Source organism: Alosa pseudoharengus, unplaced genomic scaffold (assembly GCF_046254945.1).
Source record: "Alosa pseudoharengus isolate Yale_2024_CS ecotype anadromous, Long Island Sound unplaced genomic scaffold, YU_APseudo_1.1 YU_APseudo_1.1_scf_12, whole genome shotgun sequence".
Classification (NCBI taxonomy): domain Eukaryota; kingdom Metazoa; phylum Chordata; class Actinopteri; order Clupeiformes; family Clupeidae; genus Alosa; species Alosa pseudoharengus.
This window is the reverse complement of record NW_027468587.1, coordinates 32,578,620-32,600,925: the sequence shown is the minus strand read 5'-3', so window position 1 is coordinate 32,600,925 and position 22,306 is coordinate 32,578,620. Positions and strand designations below refer to the sequence as shown.

The window sequence follows — 22,306 nt, the reverse complement described above, 5'->3', positions numbered from 1 at the left end:
GCATGGGCATGTGTGTGTGTGTGTGTGTGTGTGTGTGTGTGTGTGTGTGTGTGTTGCTGTGTGTTTGTGTGTGTCTGTCTGTGTACGTGTACCTACATGTCTATACATCTGTGCAACTTGCCTTGTTCTGCCTGTGTGATCTATAAGAATTGAACTTAATTGCCCTCAAGCTTTTTTTCAGTCACACCCTTAAAACGCAAACCGAGGTGGAGGAACTGAGAAATCAGTCTCTCTCTCTCTCTCTCTCTCTCTCTCTCTCTCTCACACACACACACACACACAAACACACACACACACACTCACTCTCGCAATTTCTGCAGTTTCCACATCTCTGCTGCTGACTCATAAGCTCTCTGGAAGCCAGAGGGAAGCCACGTGCTGCTGGCAGTCCGTAGCACCTTTGCTCACAGTTTGTCTGGAACTCTGATTCATGTGTGTGACAACGCATCAGGGGTTGTGCCTCACCACCAGAGCTTGGCCTGGTCCTCAGCTTCCTTGTTTTGTGACTTTTTACAGAGCATATCCTTGACCCGATTCCGGCCTGGGTCCTCTCTGGATGCTGATCCGAATCTGAGGTCCTGCCACTTCACCCTATAGGCTGTCCTTGTCACGCCTGACGAAAACCATTAGCACCTCACTGGTGAGATTTGCTGAGATTCTCAGCATAGTTGGACGTGTCCCAAGTGACTGAGCAAACCATGGACTCCTCATCGCCTCACTTAGACAAACCCTCTTTAGGCTGGCTAATGAGCAACTGCCAAGGTGAGGCCAGACAAGTCAAGCCTCCCCGAAGCCTGTCGGTCTAGTCGGGCCAGTTGGCAGAGAAAGGGAGAGGAGAGAAGACAAGTGGAGGGAGGGACTGGTTAATGAGGTGAGATTCAGGAAGCCAGGTACAGGGACAGGGACAGAGAAATGACTCACACAGGGAATAAAGATGATCGCCTGAGAGACATGGAGACGGCGAAAAACAGGTAATCTACAGCTTCTCGTACACAGACTACAGCTAGGAGAATGGGAATAGGGGTTTGTGTAGGTCCATTCATTCTCTCTCTTTCTCTCTCTCTCTCTCTCACTCCGAGGTCTACTTAACAGATCTGTCTTGGTGTCTTGGCAGTTAGGGAGCATTGAGTTTGATGTTTTAGGTCCGCGCTTCTGTTTGGGGTACAGACAAAAAGGGGTGTGTTGACCTCATGGAGTCTCTCTTTGACTCAGGTAGTGAAGGTCTCCTGTGTGTTCGGTGTGTTAGGGTTTCATATCAGGTGCTGGCCTACGGTGTTGATGTTTGCCACGCAAGTGCCACAGACGCCGGGGGTGTAATACCTCTACGTCACTCCTGTCTGCTCACATCTGTGTTCTACCTCAACTGTTGAGTAATCACCTCATTTCTGTCTATTTCCATTTCTTTCTTTCTTTCTTTCTTTCTTTCTGTGTTTATTACTTCTGAAAGTTTTGAAGGCCTTTTTTTCCGACGAAGTGGGCAGCCCCAATCAAAAACAGATGGTTCATCGAGACCTTTAAGTGATGAATCACAAACTGCAGATGCATACTCATGTGTTTCCCAATCCTCAGTCACAGAAACCAAGGCTGTGAATGTGAGCTACAGAAACTGGAGCCTTGCTGATGGTTTATGAACGGTGTAAACGACTGAGTGAAGACGGAAAGAAAGCTTGGTGGAGGGCTGTTGTGACCTGAGAAATGTGTGTGATCACTGCGATCTAATCCTGTGTCAGCAGACATGTAGCCTGTCCTTTACTTTCACAGGATGTTTTTAAAAGTTTGACAACTTCAGGCATCAGGCTACTTTGATTTTCTCCCCCACATCGAGGTTTCTGTTCCGGCTGAAGCTCTGGTATTTGAGCTCCATTGGCTTCCCTTAGCCGCCCTCAGGTCACTAATGCTTGCATATCAAGTGACTGCTGGGTCTGCACCCACTTACTGAAGTGCTCTCATAAAGGCTTATGTTACCCCTCGGCTGCTGCGCTCCTCCCAGGAACTCTGGCTGGCACTGCCGCCACCACACTTACGGCAATCCAGACTTTTTTCATCTGTGGTCCCCCAATGGTGGAATAATCTGCCAAGTCCCATCAGAGCAGGGTCATCCCTCTTTATCTTCAAAAAGATCTTGAAAACACAACTCTTCCAAGGATACCTCCTCTCCTAGCACTTCTGACAACCTCACACACCTGATACGCACCTACCATCCTCTTCCCTCTCTCCCCTCTTCCCCACCTCTCCACTTCCCTCTCTTCTCTCCTCTCTCTCCTCTTCTACTACTTCTCCTCCTACCATACTTTGACCAGTACTTAATAATGGTATTTCCTAGTTAAAGGGACACCAGGCAACATTTTCGTGTTAATTAATCATCTTCGTAAGTCGGTATATGGTTAAATGACTCATTACGGGGCGAATGAAGGCTCTCTCGCCCGCCCCTACTGCCTGTAGGAAGAATATCCCACTTGCAAGTTCGGTGTATCCTACCCACCGACCGAAGCAGGATCAGTTTACAGCACAGAGGCAGGCTAGAGATTGTTGCAAACGTGTGTATAATGGCAGAGCCGGCGAAGAAGCAGCGAAAACCCTTGACGGAAGACGCAAAGAAAAGGAAAAGAGTTTCAGACCGAGCGAGGGGAGGGTTTCGTAGAGAAAAATCATCAGGCTCTGCACTGTACCTTAAATTATATTCTATTGCTATAGCTGTAGTTCTGTAGCTTAAATGTTCAAATGCTTAAATGTTATTCTATTGCTGTAAGTCGCTTTGGATAAACGTGCCTGCCAAATTAATACATGTAAATGTAAATGTATTTGGGTCTTTTCTGGCCTTCAATGTCCTGTTGTAGACTGGTTCTACCTCAAACTCTGTGTGTGTGTTTGTGTGTTTGGTGCTTCGTAGGCCTCAGGTATGTTTCCCTTAGGTAAGCTAAGGTAATCTCTGTGAGCTCTGTGGGGGCGTTCTAACAGTCTCAATGCGTTTCTCACAATAAATCACAACAGCCATCCCTCCAAGGCACCTAACCAAAATACAGGAAGTGATGTCGTTCCCCTGGAGGATATGGACTCCAATAACCAGAGGAAAGATGCCCGGGCAGAGACGCCAAAGGAGGAAGAGAGAGATGCTGAAGTGGAGAACGTCCTAGATAGCACTGTGCCAGCTGCAGATGTACTCAATTACCAGGTGGCGCCACACAAGCACCGATCCAACACAGTCGGCCCTCAGGTGCAATCATGTTCAATTAGTATCTACTTAGTATTGACTGCCTGTATGAAGAAAACAAACCAAAACAAACCGATGCCCAGGGAAATGTGTTAATTTGTGATTTAAATTGAACAAGCATTAGCCTGGGAGAACCCAGACAAACCTTGAATTTGCTCTGCAGGTCCATCTAGCAAAGAGGCCATTCACCCCCATTTCCAATGTTCCGGGAGGGCTTAACATTGATGGCACGGAAGCAGTTTTTGAGTTTTGTTTTTTTTCCCTGCTGCTCTGCATATGTCCCCTTACAAAAATGAAATGTTTGCAGCAGATTTACTTGTGGGTGATTTGTGGGAAACAAATGAGTACACTAGAAAATATTACAAGAAGTTTGCCAGTGTTGGCTGCTAGAGACAAACTTCTAGCAAAGAAGTTTGCCACTAGTGGCAAATGTGTTCACCAGTGATTTGCCACCACACTAGATAGATAGATAGATAGATAGATAGATAGATAGATAGATAGATAGATAGATAGATACTTTATTGATCCCCAAGGGGAAATTCAAGTTCACTAAGCCAATAATGGCAAACTTCCAGTGAACTTCTGGTGACAAACCTAATTTACATGACATTGCTACAAATTTGCTGTAACATTGCCAAAGGTTAACCGCAATTGTTTGCCAGAAAATTTATTTGCATGTGAAAAAATGACCTTGCCGCAAATTTGCGGCAACTGTTCACCAGAAACCTGAAATTTCTGTAAGGGTCATCTCCTTCATTGCTCTGATTGGTTTTAGGTCTATCCAATTGCATCCAGAGGCATTTTGATGTGTGTCCGTTGGTGACGCCCCTTGGAAATGGGAGGTGAATGAATCTTGTCCAGACACAATCTCAATTTCAATTGAGATAAGGTCTGGTGCTAACCAGGCTAAACAAGCATGCCAAAGAGGTTTTTTTAAATAGATAGATAGATTACTTTATTCATCCCTAAAGGAAAATTATGGTGTTACAGCAGCAATTAATAATATAAACATATATTACACATATATACATACATACATACAAGTTAAAAAAATAAATAAATAAATAAATAAATACAAATGGATATAGTTAAATAGGTTGTAAACTGCATTGTCTCTCAGCATAAGATTTTTCTCTCACAGCACAAAGGGGAGTTGTTGTAAATAGTTATGGCAGTGGGCAGGAATGATTTCCTATAACGGTCCTTGTTACAGCGAAGTTGGAGCAACCTCCAGCTGAAAACACTCTGTTGTCTGACCAGTAGTTCGTTCAGTGGATGTGAGGTGTTGTCCATAATGTTAAGGAGCTTTTGCAACATCCTTCTCTCAACAACTAACTCTAGGGGTTCAAGTGTATAGCCTACTTCCAGAGCCAGCTCTTTTAATCAACTTGTTTTTTGGTGTCATTTGCCCTGATACTGGTGCCGCAGCAGATGGCTGCAAAGAAAATGGTACTAGAAACAGCAGACTGGTAAACCATGTTCAATATCCTGCTGCACTAACATTAAAAGATCTAAGCTTTCTCAAGAAGTATAGTCTGCTCTGTCCCTTCCTGTATACAGCCTCAGTGTTGCACTTGCAGTCCAGTTTGTTATCTAGATGTACACCCAGATATTTGCAGTTTTCCACTACCTCCACCTCTTTCCCCATGATGGAGACAGTTTTTAACTTTGTCCTAGCCCTCCTAAAGTCCACTGTCATCTCTTTGGTCCTGGCCACATTTAAGAATAGGTGGTTGTTTCCACACCATGCCACAAAGCTGTTCACCAGTTCTCTATACTCAATCTCCTCCCCATCCTTCACACACCCCACAACTGCAGAGTCATTAGAGTATTTCTGCAGATGACAGGTTGCAGAGTTGTACTGAAAGTCCGAGGTGTATAATGTGAAGAGGAAAGGAGAGAGTACAGCCCCCTGTGGTGCTCCTGTGCTGCTAACCACCTTCTCAGACACACATCCTCCCATCCGTACAAACTGTGGTCTTTTCCGTCAGGTAATCAACAATCGATGATGTTATGGATGTCTCCACCTGCATCGTTTGTAGCTCCTCTCTTAGCAATACAGGTTGTATGGTGTTGAAGGCACTGGAGAAGTCGCTCGCTGAAGCAGGTAGATGATGGTATCTTCAACACCAACCTCACGTTGGTAGGCAAATTGCAGTGGGTCCATTGAGGTGGTCACCTGAGGTCTGAGGTGTGCCAGCACCAATCTTTCCAGAACTTTCATGCAGTGTGATGACAATGAGTAAAGGAGTCAGATAGTCAAAATTATCCCTCAGAAGTGTATACCTTGGTTTCATGTTTAAATGACTGCATACTCATAAGGGAAGCTTTTGTTCATCCTATACTTGAGCTAAGCTTAGCCAGCCAAACTTAATAATAAGTTCAAGTTTTATTGTCATGTACCCTGGGTTGTTCTAAGTCTAAGAGAATGGTTCCTGTTATTAGTTCACTGCATGTCACTCTGCTAAATGACAAATAAATGTATTAATGTAAATGTGACACATACCCATTTTGTATTTTGTAATTTCTGTAAAGTTTTTACATAGTTACTAGTGATTTCTGACACATTTGCGCTTCCACATTTTGCCCCCTGCACAGAAGAAACAGAGGCAGAGGATTGTGGATTTTGGAACAGTAAGCAAGGCCTCAGCTGTCGCTGTAAAATCCAGAACCCCGCTCATTCAGGGCCTTTTCGCACAAGGAACATCTGACAAGACTCCAGTCACGGAGGTACTGTATGTGCTGAAAGTAGATATCATGTATGTGTGTGTGTGTGTGTGTGTGTGTGTTTTAGCTTTCATCTCTGTCATGGACTTTTGTTTTGGAGCTTTGGGTTTCCATATAAGTTTAACATTTTGGGTAGAAGCAATGTACACTTTTAAGTAAGTGCAAAAATTCCAACTTGAAGTACACTTTTATGTAAACAAACAAATTAAACTTGAAGCAATGTACACTTTATACAAATAAACAACTGAATTGGTGGTTATGCTCTCCACAATACATTCTCCAGGGTGGGTCTCTGGAGGGGTTGAAACAGGCTCTTGAGACCTACGCAGTACCCGTGGATCTAACTTGGAAATGGGCAGAGGAAGGGGAGGTCCACACACTGCAGGAGAGCTGGACCAAGCTAGTGCATTCTCACTGGGTAACACACTCCACCGCAAAGAAATGGGGAAGAGGAGCAGGGAACAGAAAAGAACAAAAAGAGGGAACTGGATGCGAAGAAAGGGGAAATTGTTCTAAATATGTTTACTACTTTCTTGCAAAGAAAGGTCACTGATCTGCTTTATTTTTCTTTCATTTTAATCCGTACAAGCACATTCCATATCCAGTGTCCTCTTTTATGTATTTGTATCGCAGTGATTCTTGTGAATTGTTTTCATTTAGGTATATAGTAAATAATTATTATAATTATTAAGTGTCCATAATTATATTATAATTATAATTATAAATGTCTTACTCACCTCATGATGTATAGGCCCAAGGGCCATGAAACATATTTTCTTAACATGTGAGAGAAGTACTACTTCAAGTATTAGGGCCTGACTAAGTGACTAAGTTCCTGTAAATGTTCTGTTCTGTTAAGATGATGTCAAAGACACAACGTCACCAGCAGGAGGCACTGTGGGAGTTCCTCCACACTGAGCTCACTTACATCAACAAGATGATCATCGTCACTGACGTACGGTTTCATTCTCACAGGCTTTATATCGTGTATATCTTTAATGCCATGTTTTATGCCACTGTTAATGTTATGACTTATCAACATTTGTGTTTGATGGCTGCTCTTCTCTTTGTTTCTAATACATGAATTTTGGTCTCCTCTAGCTGGTGATGGCTGCACTGTCTAACCTGCACCAGCATGGGTACCTGCTGGAGGTAAGTACATCAGTTCTTCCAATTGCACTCAGGAGCAGCCCTGGGAAGGGATTGCCTAGAACTCAAAGTGGCAGGAGACTTGCAGATTTTTTTGTGTCCTCACATGTTGATCATAAGCTTGTGTTGCCCCTTCTACTCAGTTGAGCTAGATATATGTCTTTTGGGCCCTCACTGTCGACTTCAGGGCAGCACTGCCTGGAAAGGCACTAGGGTTAGGGTTAGGCAAGGGTTATGGTTAGGGTGCCTTGAAGTCGACGGTGGGGGCCCAAAAGACCATCAAGCGTGGAACTATATACTATGAAAACAGCCTACTGCAGTGTGTAGCCTCTGGGACTTCTTACGGATCAGTTTGAGTAGAGCTATTTGTGTTCCCTCACAATACTTTCATTCCGATGCAAAAGTATGAAAAAAGGCCTTCATCATAATGGCTCCGTAGTAACTGATGTATATGCATTCCGTTCCCATTTAATGGCTTACTATTTAGACAACTTAGCCACTAAAGTTTCTGTCATATGAACTGCTAAAGGTAGCTGAATACCAGCCTGCAGCGGGGGAAGTACTGTAAGTATTGAACGCGTCAACATTTTTTTCAGTAAGTATACTTCCAATGAGGAAATTTGCATGACATTTTCACCAGACGTATTAACTCAGGTAATCCACACATATAACAAATTCAAACAAAGAAAAAACAGTACACCAAGTCGTCAACTTTATTTATATAGCGCATTTCATACAGGTCATTCAATGTGCTTTACATAAATAAAAACAAACAGGAATAGCTACTGTAATACAAGCATAGAAAGGCAATAGTCAGAGAATAGTTTAAAAAGTAAAGAATAAAAGAATAAAGAAAACATAAAATATACAAGGTAATAGTACATAAAAGCATAAAAGGGCAATTAGTCAAGGCAAGGAATGAGCTGTAATCGGTAAGTAGTTAGAGAGTAATTCTCCCTCCTATCTGTGCAAATCAATGAAATGGCACAGTACATCACCCTAAAAATTCCATACCAACAGTGAGGTTTTTAGGTGGAGGCATCATGGTGTGGGGCTGTTTTTCATCTCATAGTACTGGCAGACTTCATACAGTTAAAGAAATGATGAATGGAGCCATTTTATCTAAGAGAATATTGCCATCCACCAGGATGATGAGGATGAGACGTGGGTAGCCCTTTCAACAGGACAACGATCCAAAGCATACAGGAAAGGAAACTCTCAATTGGTTTTAGAGAATACTGTGACTGATAAGTTTTGTCATACAGGAAATATCTTGAAGCTGTCATTACAAACAAAGGCTTTTCCACAAAGTATTTAAGAAATTTCAGTAGGCGTGTTCAATACTTTTTCCTGTGTCATATACATATATTTGTATGTGTGTATTACGTATTACCTGAGTTAAAGGACAATTCCGGCGCAAAATGAACCTAGGGGTTAATAACACATGTGTACCGAGTTCGATCGTTCGCTGGGATTTGTTTTCATGCTAGTCGAATGTGACCAGTTTTATTGCAAACCGCTTATTAGCGTTTAACGCTAGCCTTCGGGGCACACGTACAGTAGAAAGAAATCGCTATTTCTATACCACTAACAAGGCTCAAAATAGCACCACACTTACACAGTAGCATAATGAGGGTCTCTACATGTAAACCGAAGCATTGAGAACTTTGTAAGTGTACAGGCAGTTTATTAAAAAGAAACACATTACCGTTCACGTCTGGTTCACATATACAGGCAGGCGATGTGAACTAAAATCAAACGTAATTTGCTCAATATAGGCCTATCAGAAATAATAGCTCCAATGTAACATAACTTGTATAGTGTACTTACTTAGTGGATGTCCTGGTCCCTCTGGTATGGATCGCTGCCGCCTGTGTGGCATTGACTACAGGTAGCTTCTAGCTCTCTCTCTTATAGCCCTTTCACGGAGCTCCCGCAGCTCTTCCTTGGTATATTCCGACTCGAAAAGATAAGGACGTCCAATAAGGGTTCATCCTCGATGTCTTCAAATTCGTTCAAATAACCTGCCATCTCTTATGTCTCCTGTTGCGTTCAGTGCTTCTCTTTTGCACAGTCCTTCTGCAACAACGTTTCACCCAAGATTCACATCCCAGAGTTCTGTTTAACCAAGGCGCCTGCCTGTATGTGAACCAGACATGAACGGTAATGTGTTTCTTTTTAATAAACTGCCTGTACACTTACAAAGTTCTCAATGCTTCGGTTTACATGTAGAGACCCTCATTATGCTACTGTGTAAGTGTGGTGCTATTTTGAGCCTTGTTAGTGGTATAGAAATAGCGATTTCTTTCTACTGTACGTGTGCCCCGAAGGCTAGCGTTAAACGCTAATAAGCGGTTTGCAATAAAACTGGTCACATTCGACTAGCATGAAAACAAATCCCAGCGAACGGTCGAACTCGGTACACGTGTTATTAACCCCTAGGTTCATTTTGCGCCGGAATTGTCCTTTAATACTAATGTCTGGTGAAAATTTCATGTGAATAACCTCACTGGGAGTATACTCTGAAAAGAATGTTGACGCGTTCAATACTTATTTCCCCCACTGTGTCACAATGTCACAAGCCCTTATTTCCGTTTGCATTCTCTGTTTTTTTCCCTGTCATCCTTTGATCTTTCTGGTTTGTGATTCTGCAGGTAAAAATTAATCTGGCTCATACACTGCACACATCTGTCAGAAAGATGGAAAATAAGCAGTATGTGAGTACTGTAGGTGTTGGGCTTCTGCCTAGAGCATTGACTTCATCTATAAACTTTTTTTTCTCAGGTCACCTCAGAAAAACTGTTCTCGAACCTTCCATCCATTCTTGAAGCTCATCAACGTTTTTGGCAGGATGTGATGTGCCCCATGTTGCAGATGGCTCGAAAGGAAGGGCGTCCATTTGACCCCCTAATGTTGGAGCCTGGCTGTTTACAGGTATGCCCATGTCTGAAGAATGCCAGTTTAAAAAAAAACAAAAAAAAACACACACACACACATTTTTTTCAGTCTATTTTTTTCCAAGTCTGGTTTTGCAACAAATTGTCAAATTGCCAGTTTCCAGAGCGTTTCCCGTCTTATTTTGAGTACTGTTTGGAAGAGGAGAAGGCAGTGGATTTCACAAGAAGACAGATGGAGTCCAACCCCCACTTCAACGCATTCCTAGCGGTAAAACAAATGTTTATTTACAGTATAATCAAATATGAATGTCTCTGTTAAAGCTGCTCTAAGCAATTTCACATGGTTTCTAGGCTAAAACATTTTTTGTCACATACTGCAAACATCACCTCACCATACGCTAGCTGCCTGTGCTCTGAATACGTTTTAAAAAAGCACGGTCTATGTGGACAGCCCAGGCTCCAAAAATGGCAACAAAAACAACTTGGTCCAACCTGGCCCATAAAAACATAACAAACTGTTCCAGCCAATCACTGACGAGATGCGCGTTTAGGAGAGTTTCAATTGCATGGGAGGGAGGGGGAGGGAGTAGCGAGCTCGTTCTCTGTTTTGTTTGAACGTCACCAGAAGTGATGTTACCCAACATCGCTTAGAGCGCCTTTAAGATACATGTAGCAGCAGCGGCCAAATCAGTCAATTGATAGCAGCAGCCAAATTGGTTTGGCAAGAAAATACACTTTGCAGAGTTCTTTGTAAAAGCAATGTGTTTCTGTGCACTGGATTATTTTGTTGTTATTTTAAATGCACACATGTTGCATGACCATGGGAATAAAACAGACTGGCAGTTGATCAGTTGAATAGAAACTCCTACAAGTAGCTTTACACGAAATGGGAGGTGTTTAAGAAGGGAGATTTTCTTTTGGGGTCAAAACTGACATTTCGCAGTTTCATGACATGAGTGGCAATACGTTACTCAGCACTCAGTGGCCTCCATTGCTGTCCAGCATCCCACTGCTGTGAGGATCAGAATGACTTGCCAACCACACCCACCTCGTACAACCTGGATTTGGTGAACTTGTTGTCGTTGTGGTTTTAGCTGTGGCCGAGTGTAGGTGGTGGGTAAAGTGTGTGCTTTTCTTGCCCTGTTCTTTGTCTTCGTTATAGTTTATAAGTGACGCTGCTTCTATGATTACATTTACCACCCCCCACCTCACCATGGTTTTAAAGAGGGGCTTGAGGGTCTCGTGGTTAACATCTTACTCACTGTTTGTGAAACCACCAAACCATACAAACATTAGAATTCAGATACCTCCATGTTATTGCATCATCATGGTCTCTGAAAGAACAGTGAAACAGCTGCTCAGTTGTCCTTAACCAGCTCTCATGCATTTATTAATGTATTCTAGGATTAGATTTCTGAGAGGTCTGAAACACTTGAGGCCCTGAAGCTCTAATGTATGGACAGGACTGGAGTGTCATGAGCTCAAACTGATATTACAATTGTGTTCAAATAAAGAGGAATGTGTTAAAAAATTTGAATAAAGTGCAAAATCATTGTATAGTAGTTTTTATTTCCACATTTTAAATATAACGGAAACATTCCATATTCAGTTCCAACAAATGATTTATCAAGTCTGCATTATTTTTGATAGGAAGTAAAAAAAGGAATACCGTATTAGTCTGTAGAAAAATATAGTAGTGTCCCTGCTAACTTCCCTGCGTGTCCTCACGATCAGGTACCAAGTCCCTGTACCAAGTTTGGCCTTCGGACATCAAAGTGTTGCTGAGATATGAGCTCACTTCCTGTATTGCAGCGTCCCCTATAGAGGCCATATGATGCCAACTTCCCTGTGTGTCCTCACAATCAGGTACTAAGTCCCTGTAGCAAGTTGGGATATGTTGATGTATTCAGACTGATCAATGACCGCTGATATACGATAAACAGGTCTAACACCTTATTATGAGAAACATCCCCATACCCAGGGCTGGACTGGGACAAAAAAATCGGCCCTGGCATTTTTGGCCCAGGCTGCCCACACCCACCATAACTGGTCAGACACATTCCCTGCAGACAGTCCACTTAATGCGTGTATTCTATGCCATGAGTTGCCTAGTGTTCTGCGTTTCTGTGATAGTTTTCGATCTTTGATTCTTAATGATAATTAATTAATAAATTCATTAATTCTTAGAGTAATTATTTGTATATTTATGGTATTTGCTTATTTTTGTATTATTGATATTTAATATTCTATTTATATTGTTATTATTACTATTTTGACTAATACTCTGGATCATATTGGCCTATGAGGGTCCAGGGATGCTGTTAAACACACCATTTTAACACAGTTTGGGAGGGACAGAAATACCTTAACAGAGCAAGTAGGGCTCGTCTTCTGTCTAACTCAGCTAGGTGACTTAAACATTGGCTACTATATCACTTCACTGCTTGACAGTACCCTGCATCAGGGCCAGCCCTAGGCGGGGGCCATGGGTGGGCTGAGCCCACCCAAACAAAGTCAAGAAGTCAACGTTTAAAAAAAAAAAAAAGTTTAGTTGTGCATATGTGCAGTCTCAAACCCATGTAGATGTAGATGAGTTGGTGTTGAGTGTAATGGTAGCTAGCGGGTAGCTGTGCAGTAGACTTATGTATGTGTGTTAGGTAAATCCCCTCCTGAAATTCTGGCCAGTTCTCACATAGATCTCTGTTTCTCAAAGTCACTGAGTGCTGTCAGTACGAGAAAAAAACCTGAAAATAATTTGTGCTACCTTGCTCAAGAGCAACCTACATATACTGATCACAACAACTCTGGGCAAATTACAAATCAGCATCAGTCCTGCATTCATTGTTTTGCACTTTTATAATCACATCACCAAAAGTAGTTAATTGGTTTTACAAAAAATATTTAGCAGTATTTTTAAACTACAAAAATACACACCTGTAAAGTATTTTGATACAAAATATGATGCCATTTTTCCCCAAATAAATAAAATATAAATGACAACATACTATTTAGTATTTTAAATACATGTATCAGACATACTGCCTATCCCTGGCTGTTGGCTGCAGCACCTCAACCCACTATACATTAGACGTCATTAGATGTCTGATGGACATGCAGATCATGTCTTCGTCCGTCGGTCCAAGACCAATTCTGGACAACTGCACGACATGCAAACTTGGTCCGTTATTTGGACATCTAACCATGACCCCATTTGGACGTCAATAGGACTAGGTAACCTTTTTTGGACGTTATACAGAGGTTCTGTGGATGTCAATACTGAAAAAGACGTCGTCTGGCATTACAGTCTGCACCTAAAATTGGATGTCCAAAATACATCTCTTTGTGCAGTGGGAAGCTGGGTAGTACCAGAGACTTTCTAATGTGGAGACACAGCACTCAGAAAATACTCCATAGAAATGCATGGGGCTAGTTTGTCACGCCAATATGGCCGTTGTCTACACATATCCCACCCCTTCCTCGGCAAAACGTCGACATGTGAATACATTGAGCCAATCATATGGTGTGTTGTGAAGACATCGTGCCAATCATGTGTTGTGATCTCGCCGCTGGAGCAAGATTGGTGTCGTGAAGCCTTGCGCACGCGCAGTTCGACCCAAAGACTGTGCCCGATGAGTGCCCATAAAACGTTGGTATATGGCCGCCGAGTGGAGGGACTTGCCTAAAAGGACTTTGGTAGTACTGATTGTTTTGTGCTTGTTTTGTGGTTAGTTTTGATCCAATTTGACTGCTTAGTTTTGATCCAATTTCACCGCTTTGCTATGTTGCCCACCCAAAATTTCTACCAGCCCACCCAAATACAGTATAGTAGCCTAGGTTAGAACCAGCCCTGCCCTGCCCTACTTTATTCACTTTTTTAACACACTGCTATCTATTTGAACACAACTGTATGTGTCTTATTGCATTTAACAAATAAAAAGTAGCAACATAGCCAAAATTCAATTATACCACAGTACACTTGCTAGACACAACAACAAACTGTTGTGTGTTGTGTGTCTGAAGGCACTGGAAATAAAGGGTTTCACTTTCAGAGCACAGTGGTGCCATTGGTGGTAATCATAAATATAGGTTAAACGTTAGATAATATATAACATAAATAATAAACAATACACCTTTGGTTCATCTATCCAATGATATATATTGTGCACTACACATACTCATCAGAGCTAGCTGGTTGAATGAATGCTGAATAAATGAATGAATGGATGGATAAATGAAGACCGTGCTCTCTCGCAAAGGGCAAAGATTCTACTGTGCTGCTATTCCACCAATCAAAATGAGGGATATCAGAAATATGGACATTCTAGAACATCTCTGAGCTCTGAGTTGAGCACTTGCTCTGGCTGGCTTGAACCAGTGCGTGTAGGATGCGCAATTATATGTTTAGTCTGCGCTTTCTTTTTTTATTCCAATTTTGGGACATTTCTGGAGACAGGTCACCGAAAACGGGGACTGTCCCCGGAAACCGGGGATGTCTGGTCTCCCTAATCTGAAGGCCCCTTTCCTCAGAAGAAACCTTGTAACTACATCAGAAACGTGTACCTTACCTTAACTTTTCTCTCTCCATAAAGTGGGTGGAGACGCACCCGCAGTGTTCTCGTATGCGATTGGGCGACATGCAGGCGAAACCTCACCAGAGGATTACCAAGTACCCTCTGCTTCTCAAAGCCGTCTTGAAGAGCACAGAGGACTCCGAGACCCAGGACTCCCTCAAGAGGATGGTAAGGCTTAGGCCCAGCGCTAATGTTCCTATATTAGATATTTTATATGACTATTCATTTAGTACTCTTTCAGTGATGCAGTACTGTTTGATAAAGTCTGGTGAAACAGACAGTTTTCAGTGAAAGGAAGATTCCACTCCCCATTTCTGTGACTGATTTAGTGATCAGACAAGGAGATTTTCCTTGGAAAATTGATTGGGTCACACAAGCCAGTCTGGAGAACAGGGGTCTGTACCGAGGGTGTACTGGGAATAGAATTCGGCCCTGGACTTGTTTGCCAACACTGACCATAGGGCCAGTAATTGGCAGATAGAACTATAAAATGTTCCACTGGCCAACAGATGCTGATTCCCACTGGGATTGACAAAGACACAGCCTCTAGCATCAACATGACCTTTATATGATCCCCATGAAGTTTTAAGAGGAAATCATGGACACCTTATGTGGAAACATATGCCAACAAATTGTCATAATTTCTGAACTAGAGCTCCATGCAGCTTCTGTGAGTTACAGCAGCTCTGCAAGCATCAGAGGTGGTATGTGTAAAAGACTGTCAATATCTCCTGACTCCCTTGTTGTAGCTGTCCAGCGTAAACAACTTTGTGGACAACATCAACAATCACCTGGTGCAGAGGGACGAGGAGCTTGCCTTGTTTCAGTGTGCCCAGAGAATAGAGGGCTACGACGTGATGAAAGGAATGAGTGAAGAAATTGACAAGGTAATTCAGCGGAACAAACAAAACATGGAAAACATTTAGGGATTTAACGATTTCCCTTAGATGGATTAAGGCTAGTCCTTGACTAAAACACAATGTCTATTTATCTCTTTTGAAAAAATCTTTCAGTCTGCGACTAGGCTTTACTCATGTACAGGAAAGAGCATCTAAGACATATGACCACTGCACAGCTTGGAATGTCTGACAATTTTGAGTAATGTGCATCTGTCATTCATAGCATGTCAGGGAGTTCTGCCAGTTTGATTTGATGAGTCCTGTGCGGGGGGTGGGCCCTGAAGTTATCCGCAAGCTTCTATTGGAGGACACCATCAAGATTAGAGGAAGAAAAGACAGCAAGGTTTGTAACAGCACACCATGTCCTCTGGGGCATCCACACATATGATACATGTAATGTCCTGTCAATCACATTAGACTGTATAAGATGTATGCACAGGTGTCCCTGTGGATTTATGTCAGTGAATGATTTTGTTATTATTATGGCCTTTTGATTGTTTGAATGAATTATTTACTGAAGAATTAATTTTCTGATGTTGTGGGCTGTGTGTCTGACCTGTACAGGTTGAAGCAGTGCTCCTTCTCTTCTCGGATATGGTGCTGGTGACCAAAAGCCAGAGGAAATCAGAGAAACTGAAAGTGGTGCGCCCCCCACTGGCCCTGGACAGAACTCGCTGCTCTGCCCTCAAAGACGGCAGTGAGTTACTGTTAGTAATACTATATCTATCATCTGTGCCAACTGTGAAAACATTGCGAAGTCTTCCATATATTCACTCACATTTCTACATTAAGATGCTGTATACTTTCCACATTAAGATGCTGTAGACTATTACCATACTATTAATGAGTGAATACATGGAAGACTTCACAATGTTTTCATTGTAGACACAGATCAACATGTTTCTTGATGCTTATTGTGTTTTTCCATCCTTTTCACAAATTCATTGATAAAAGCTTCCCACTGTCTTTTCTCTTACTCTATTTGTTTTCCTCTGCATCCCACTCTTTCTTTCTTTCTCTCTCTGTCTCTCTCTCTGTAGACTCCTTTGTCCTGGTTGAAGTGAGCGATCTGGGCTGTGCTGTGAGCGTGTATGCAGTCGCCACCTCCAGCCCTGAGAGCTGCTCTGCTTGGGTTTCTGCCATCAAAAGCGCCCAGGTGACCATTGCACACTATAGCATGTTACATATACACTATATATACACACTAAAAACTGGAGGCAGCCTTTACAACATCGTTTCCCAACCTTGGGGTTGGGAGGAGATATTGTGTACCTTACAATTGATCAGTACATTACATACAAATATATATACCGGTACATTAAATAAAATAAAAAATATGAAAACCCCCATGATATCCAAATTAAGTAACTAATCAGATCCTCCATTACAAACTAGCCATGTAAAAATCCTGCATGAGATCACCATGGCTAATAATGCTTTATCAACGTTCCAAACAAAGTAGCAAAACAGTCAGAGGAATGAAGCATATGTTAATCACAGAAACGCCAACACTTGTGAATTTTACAAAGGATATGTGACAATTAGTAGCAATATCAAACCAAACATGTGGCTCTGTTTTTTGCTGACAGGACTCTTTAAGGACACAGAGAGCAAGTGGAGTGAGTGTGGGACCAGAGGTTGTTCTGATGGACACATTCGAGTCCGATTCCATGGCAGAGGTGCGGCAGGACCAATCAGAGTCCAATGTCAACCCTGCATTGGATACTGCTGCTGTCAACCCAATGGAGAACCAGTCAGAGGGAAGCATTACACCTCAGCAGCTAACAGAGGAAATTACATCAGCAGAAAATGTAGATGCAGAGTTACAGGGAAAAAGGAGCAAATTAAGTGAGTTCCGCAGCCAGTCAATGTATGGCAATCTGGGACAGCAAGTGAGAAGCACTCCAAGGGAAGGTATGCTGTCACAGCCTGGCTCTCGGAAGAACAGTGAAGGCAAGCTGTGGGAGTCAACCGAGATTTTTGTGCCTGGTATTCATGAGAGGAGAGTCACCTGGAGTCAGTCACATCAAACAGCGTCCAAACTTCAGCACGGCCGCACCCCATCCTCAAGAGACACGGCTAGTGCAGATAGGCCAATCACCCCACACACTTTGCTGTTGAGTGGATGCACGGAAGAGGCGATCATATCAAGTGAAACAGCACCCAGCACATTCTCAGTGATCACTGAATACGTTAGTGTTGAACCTGTCGGCCAGTCGATTTACCTCAGAGTCGAGTCAGCTCAGCAATCAGTCAGATCCAAGAAATCAAACCAGTCGGAGGGAAACCATTCAAGGCGGGACTCGTGGTACAGCCTGTCAGGCGAGGACGAGTCTTCGATTGAGTCTCGGAGGTTTTCGCGCAAACTGAGGTCTCCGCGGCTACGAAGGAGGCGGCAAATAAACAACCAGACAAATACCGAGCCTCCGGCATCGCGCCGGGGATCGGCAGACACTGGTCAAGCTCCGACAGGTCTGCCACGAAACACCACCTCCTCATCCAACTCTGACTCCGACAGCAGCCACCGTCAGCATGGCAAACAGGCAGAGGGCTCCCACCGTGTGCTCAAGCTGGGCTCCCTCAAAAAGAACCAAGGCATGCTCTGGATCGTGGACCAGCAGGACAGACTGTCACCAGACCTGAACACCTTCTCAGAGCCCGAGCTGCCCAGGAGAGTGCCCAACAAAAAAACTCACAAACCCCCACTGAAGACCCAGAGGAGCTCATCCATCCCAGAAGCGATCTTCCAAGGGCCTCTGGTCCGCTCGCCTCCCAAGAATCACTTGAGGCCCCCACCTGCCCCATCCCCCCCGCCGAGCTGCTTCCAGCTCAAGGACTCCCCTCTGGAGAGCCTCCTGGAGCGTGCCAAAGGGCGCGAGAAGGGGCGGGAGGAAGCAAAAAATGGTGGCAGAAAGGAAGAAAAGACCGCCACACCTCCAGATCGTTCACCTTCATCCACGTTCTCCACAACCTCTTCTTCCTTGCCCAGTGATGGGGACCGAGAGACGGAGGAGGAGGAGATGAACCCCAAAAGGCTTCGAGTGGCCAGGTCCCATGGGTGGCGGGAGGGAAACGTGGACGGGAGTGATGATGAGAGGAAGAGCAGGTGGGACTCCATTATAGAGCTTTATGAATAAATAGGATCTGCAATATATGATTGATGTACTATATGAATGAATATGATATGGAACTAGTAGGAAGATAATGGGAATGTCTTAATTTTGTCTCAGTATGAGCTGTAAGATTTGCAAGTTTTTAGGGTAACATATGTCAATTGCTAGTAAACTGCATAAAGTTACATGCATAAATAATCAGGAAAACAAAAGTCAGTATGTAAAAGGCAAGGAAAAGTGAGCTGCATAAGTCATCAGTCAAAAAATCTTGGAAATGTTCATGTTCGCAATGTTATCATTACACAAAAGCTTTATATGAAATTATAATATGATATGTAAATATTATCTCATTATGTGCGGTGTATTGACAATGACAGGATGTACGTCTGTTAAAAGGAAACATAGAAACTGTGTTAGGCTACAGTTTCTCATGTATTTATGAAGGGAAATTATTGTGAGGAGTGGAAATGATCTTGAAATAGCTCTCAAATCGGCTCTCAAATCGGTCTGCCTGTTCCACCACTGGTGACAATATGACACTGACAATACCGGTTTCACTAGACAGTGGAAAGTGAAAGAGAGTGCAAAAAGGTTTATTTTTTCCTTAAAAGAGAATTCCAGTGATCTTTCTCTGTTAGAGCTAGAGCTGCCAGACCGCTAACAGTGCTACACTCTGGGGGCATGAACATGGGGGCTCATGAACTTGCCCCTAGAGTGTAACAGCACTGTAGCTGCCTGGCTCTAGCTGTTGGCTGCAGTAACTCAAGCTAGGTAAAACCGATTGTATTCGTTTTTGAATTCTCCTTTAAGTGGTACCCCAATTTAACATAGTCATGCCTTCAACACAGCTAGAGGTTTTGTCTTTAGTTAACTGTAATGACAACGGAACATAGACTGAACATCCCCTTCCTCTTGTTTTGTTTTTCCTCTCTTCCAGCCCTGCGTACCCAGATGGGGCTAGTGTCGACTGGCCAGGCTGGTGCTTTGACGATGAAGAAATCACCCATTTCTTGTCCCCAAATGATGACGAGAGCTGGGGCGAGCTAGAGAAAACACTAACTTCCATGAACTTCAGCCACAAAGGGCCACCAGAGGAGAGCCAGTGTAGTGAGGTTTAGTGGGTGGGACCCCATAGTTCAGGAGGAAGGGGAAGTCGAAGAAGAGTTTGTTTAAACTTAGACAGCACATTTGTCGAGCGTTTGTATAAAATATCTTTGATTTGACTTGTCTAAAAAAGGTGTTATTTCAGAGCACAAAACATTTCAGTTACTTTTAGGGTGTATCTGCAGCTGTCTCATTTTTTAAAACATCTTTTATTAATGTGTAAAGCTTCCTGTAATTTCTTTGTTTATACTAATATTGTGTAAATATTCTGAGTATATATATATAGTAAAATATATTATTTTTGTAATTATGTATCGTAAATAGTGTATATCAATTAAAACACTAAATATCTGGCATGTTTTTGGTATATCTAATGCAACAGAATTACACAAAAGCAGTGTATTCTAACTAAAGGGGTGACACTCTACACGGTCATCCTACCTTCAGAATACAATATTCAGAGTATATTGCTCAGTAACTGCACATGAATATTAAACACTCTTATGAGTAAGAATGAATATGTCAATACATCATTTTTCACCATGGTTGCCCTTTCAACATACTAATAATGGTGGTTCCCATACTCTGTCTGTTTCTCTTTCATGCACACAGTCAGTCACACTGACACACACGCACACACACACACACTATGTTTAGGATTATGCTTAGAATTAGGCTACCCTTGAAAAGACAATTGAACTGAGAAAAGATTGCAGACTATTTTATATCCTTGACTCAATGTAACCGTTTTCTATATGGTGGAGATGTATCATTTTCAAAATAAAAAAAGACTGTTTGGTGTCATTCATAGGCTATATGTAGGCTATGTATTTTTGTCCCCCGGAGACAAGAAATATTCTTTTCTGATTGGTTGGTATTCTGTATATCAGGACACCTATGAACAGGGCTCTACACTAACATTTTTTTTCAGGAGCACTTGTGCGCCCAAGTTAAAAAATGTAGGAGCACAGACAAAAATTTGGGCGCACAGTCAGTTCTGTACTTAACTTACACATAATCTAACATTATACTGCAGCTAACAATTAACATGCCAGTGCACCAATTGCAAATATTAAAAATGACTGACAACATTTAGGCTACAGGAAACAGGATTTTAAAGATCAGTGCCTACTTTATTTTCAGTCTGTTCTATTTTCCTACATTTTGTTCATGTAAAATAATATAATACATTGCCATATTTGCATTTAGCCTGTATATCAAGTATCCTGCCAAATGTAGGCTAATTTATTTATTTGTGAATCCATCTATAGCTAATCCAAATTGCCCATGGTGACCTATCTGACTGCATACTGCCTAATAGGCTACTACTACTAAAACAGTCCATTTTCTCTTCCACAAAACCCAACATAGGCTAATCAAGGATATATGTTTTATACTTTTAGTTTTTATTTGAAATATCTGCATTGATGGGGGCAGTAGGCAAACGTTAGGCCTACTTTCGTTTTGCACTTGTATTCGTATTGTATTTCCTTTTAGCTTGTATTCGGTGTAAACAAACATGCATGCGTGGAAGCCTGGAGTTGTCAGTAGCGTTCTACCTTTGAATAAAATGGGAGTATTACGGGAGGGTACTTTTGTGCCGGTTCGCTACAGCTATATTTTGCATATTGCAGCCAATACGTCAACTGGGCTAAAAGGCATGTTAGGTTACCTTTCCTTCTCTCACTGCATTCTCAGAATCTCATCCTGTTCCTCCTATATCCAATGAATTCGGTGGATAGAAGAACTAATTTCTTCAATCTTTGCATCTTGGCTGGCTAGTCTAACTTTCCGCTTTTTCTACATTGACATGTGAAATGGGTGCACTGTAGAGCCTTGCCTATGAAGAAGATCTGGTAAAATGCATATCAATGCTCTTTTGAATGGTAAGTTTAACAACCATAGTAAACGACAGTTGAATGAGGAAGCAAGCTCACAACAATGGAATTGACTGTAAAACAACCACCGGTATCAGTAACCAAAAAAAAGTAGTAGTCTACAACAAACTGAATAAAATCAAGGATCTTCCGTGAAACCCTTTCAGATGATCCAGAACGCGGTGGCGTGCCTATATTCTTCTATCAACACAAAAGGGCACATGCTACCGCAGTGCTTAGCGAGCTCCTCCTATAGCTGCCCGCATTCTCAAATCGCTAATGCTTGCTTACAAATTAGGCTAGTCTTTTGTTCTGCACCCACTTACTTGAATGCACTGCCCTCATACAGGCATACTTTAGTGATCACACCCACAAACAGGGATCACCTTTGGCCAGGACAGCCAATTTTTGGAACAGTTGTCAAGGCATACACAAACCTAGCCTGGCTCCGCCCTCCTATGTACAATTTTCATTTTCCTTCAGTACGTCGTCTGGGATTTTTGGTATATTCATGGGTTTTCTCAGGCCAAATTTTACCTGTCCAATCAGCGAACAGAGGGGGTGGCTGAGAATGATGACGTTGAGGTCGTGGGCTAGTTTGAGCATGACATACGTCACGACCAAACGTTAGCGATTGGTTATGGCAGATCCAGAGTGGCTCTGGGCAGATCCAATAGTTTTACTCGCCTTCAAGGAAATTAACACTTTGCAATGGAAAGTGGCCATACTCTCTCTACATTATGAAATGTACAAGACTC

General features: G+C 42.5%; 1 protein-coding gene across 2 annotated transcripts; it reads left to right on the top strand.

Annotated features, from left to right (window-relative positions):
• The first annotated feature begins 809 nt into the window (after positions 1-809).
• plekhg6 (pleckstrin homology domain containing, family G (with RhoGef domain) member 6) lies at positions 810-20,492 on the top strand. 2 transcript variants are annotated; one of them, XM_076280907.1, is made up of 15 exons: positions 810-971; positions 2,992-3,172; positions 5,810-5,941; positions 6,222-6,356; positions 6,798-6,893; positions 7,040-7,090; positions 9,872-10,021; positions 10,142-10,252; positions 14,574-14,723; positions 15,305-15,442; positions 15,678-15,797; positions 16,019-16,151; positions 16,495-16,610; positions 17,044-18,560; positions 19,505-20,492. In XM_076280907.1, the coding sequence occupies exons 1-15, from the start codon at positions 913-915 to the stop codon at positions 19,683-19,685; spliced, it is 3,270 nt and encodes a 1,089-aa protein (XP_076137022.1). In that variant the 5' UTR covers positions 810-912; the 3' UTR covers positions 19,686-20,492. The 2 variants fall into 2 exon arrangements, with proteins under 2 accessions (XP_076137022.1, XP_076137021.1); XM_076280906.1 differs by having other exon boundaries at positions 2,992-3,214.
• Positions 20,493-22,306: the final 1,814 nt, after the last annotated feature.

Excerpts from the sequence above, each read along its gene's own strand:
- plekhg6 (XM_076280906.1), top strand. The coding sequence starts at position 913 with ATGACTCACACAGGGAATAAAGATGATCGCCTGAGAGACATGGAGACG. Across the intron at positions 6,894-7,039 it reads AGATGATCATCGTCACTGAC|CTGGTGATGGCTGCACTGTC; the intron begins GTACGGTTTCAT and ends GGTCTCCTCTAG. Across the intron at positions 14,724-15,304 it reads AGGACTCCCTCAAGAGGATG|CTGTCCAGCGTAAACAACTT; the intron begins GTAAGGCTTAGG and ends CCCTTGTTGTAG.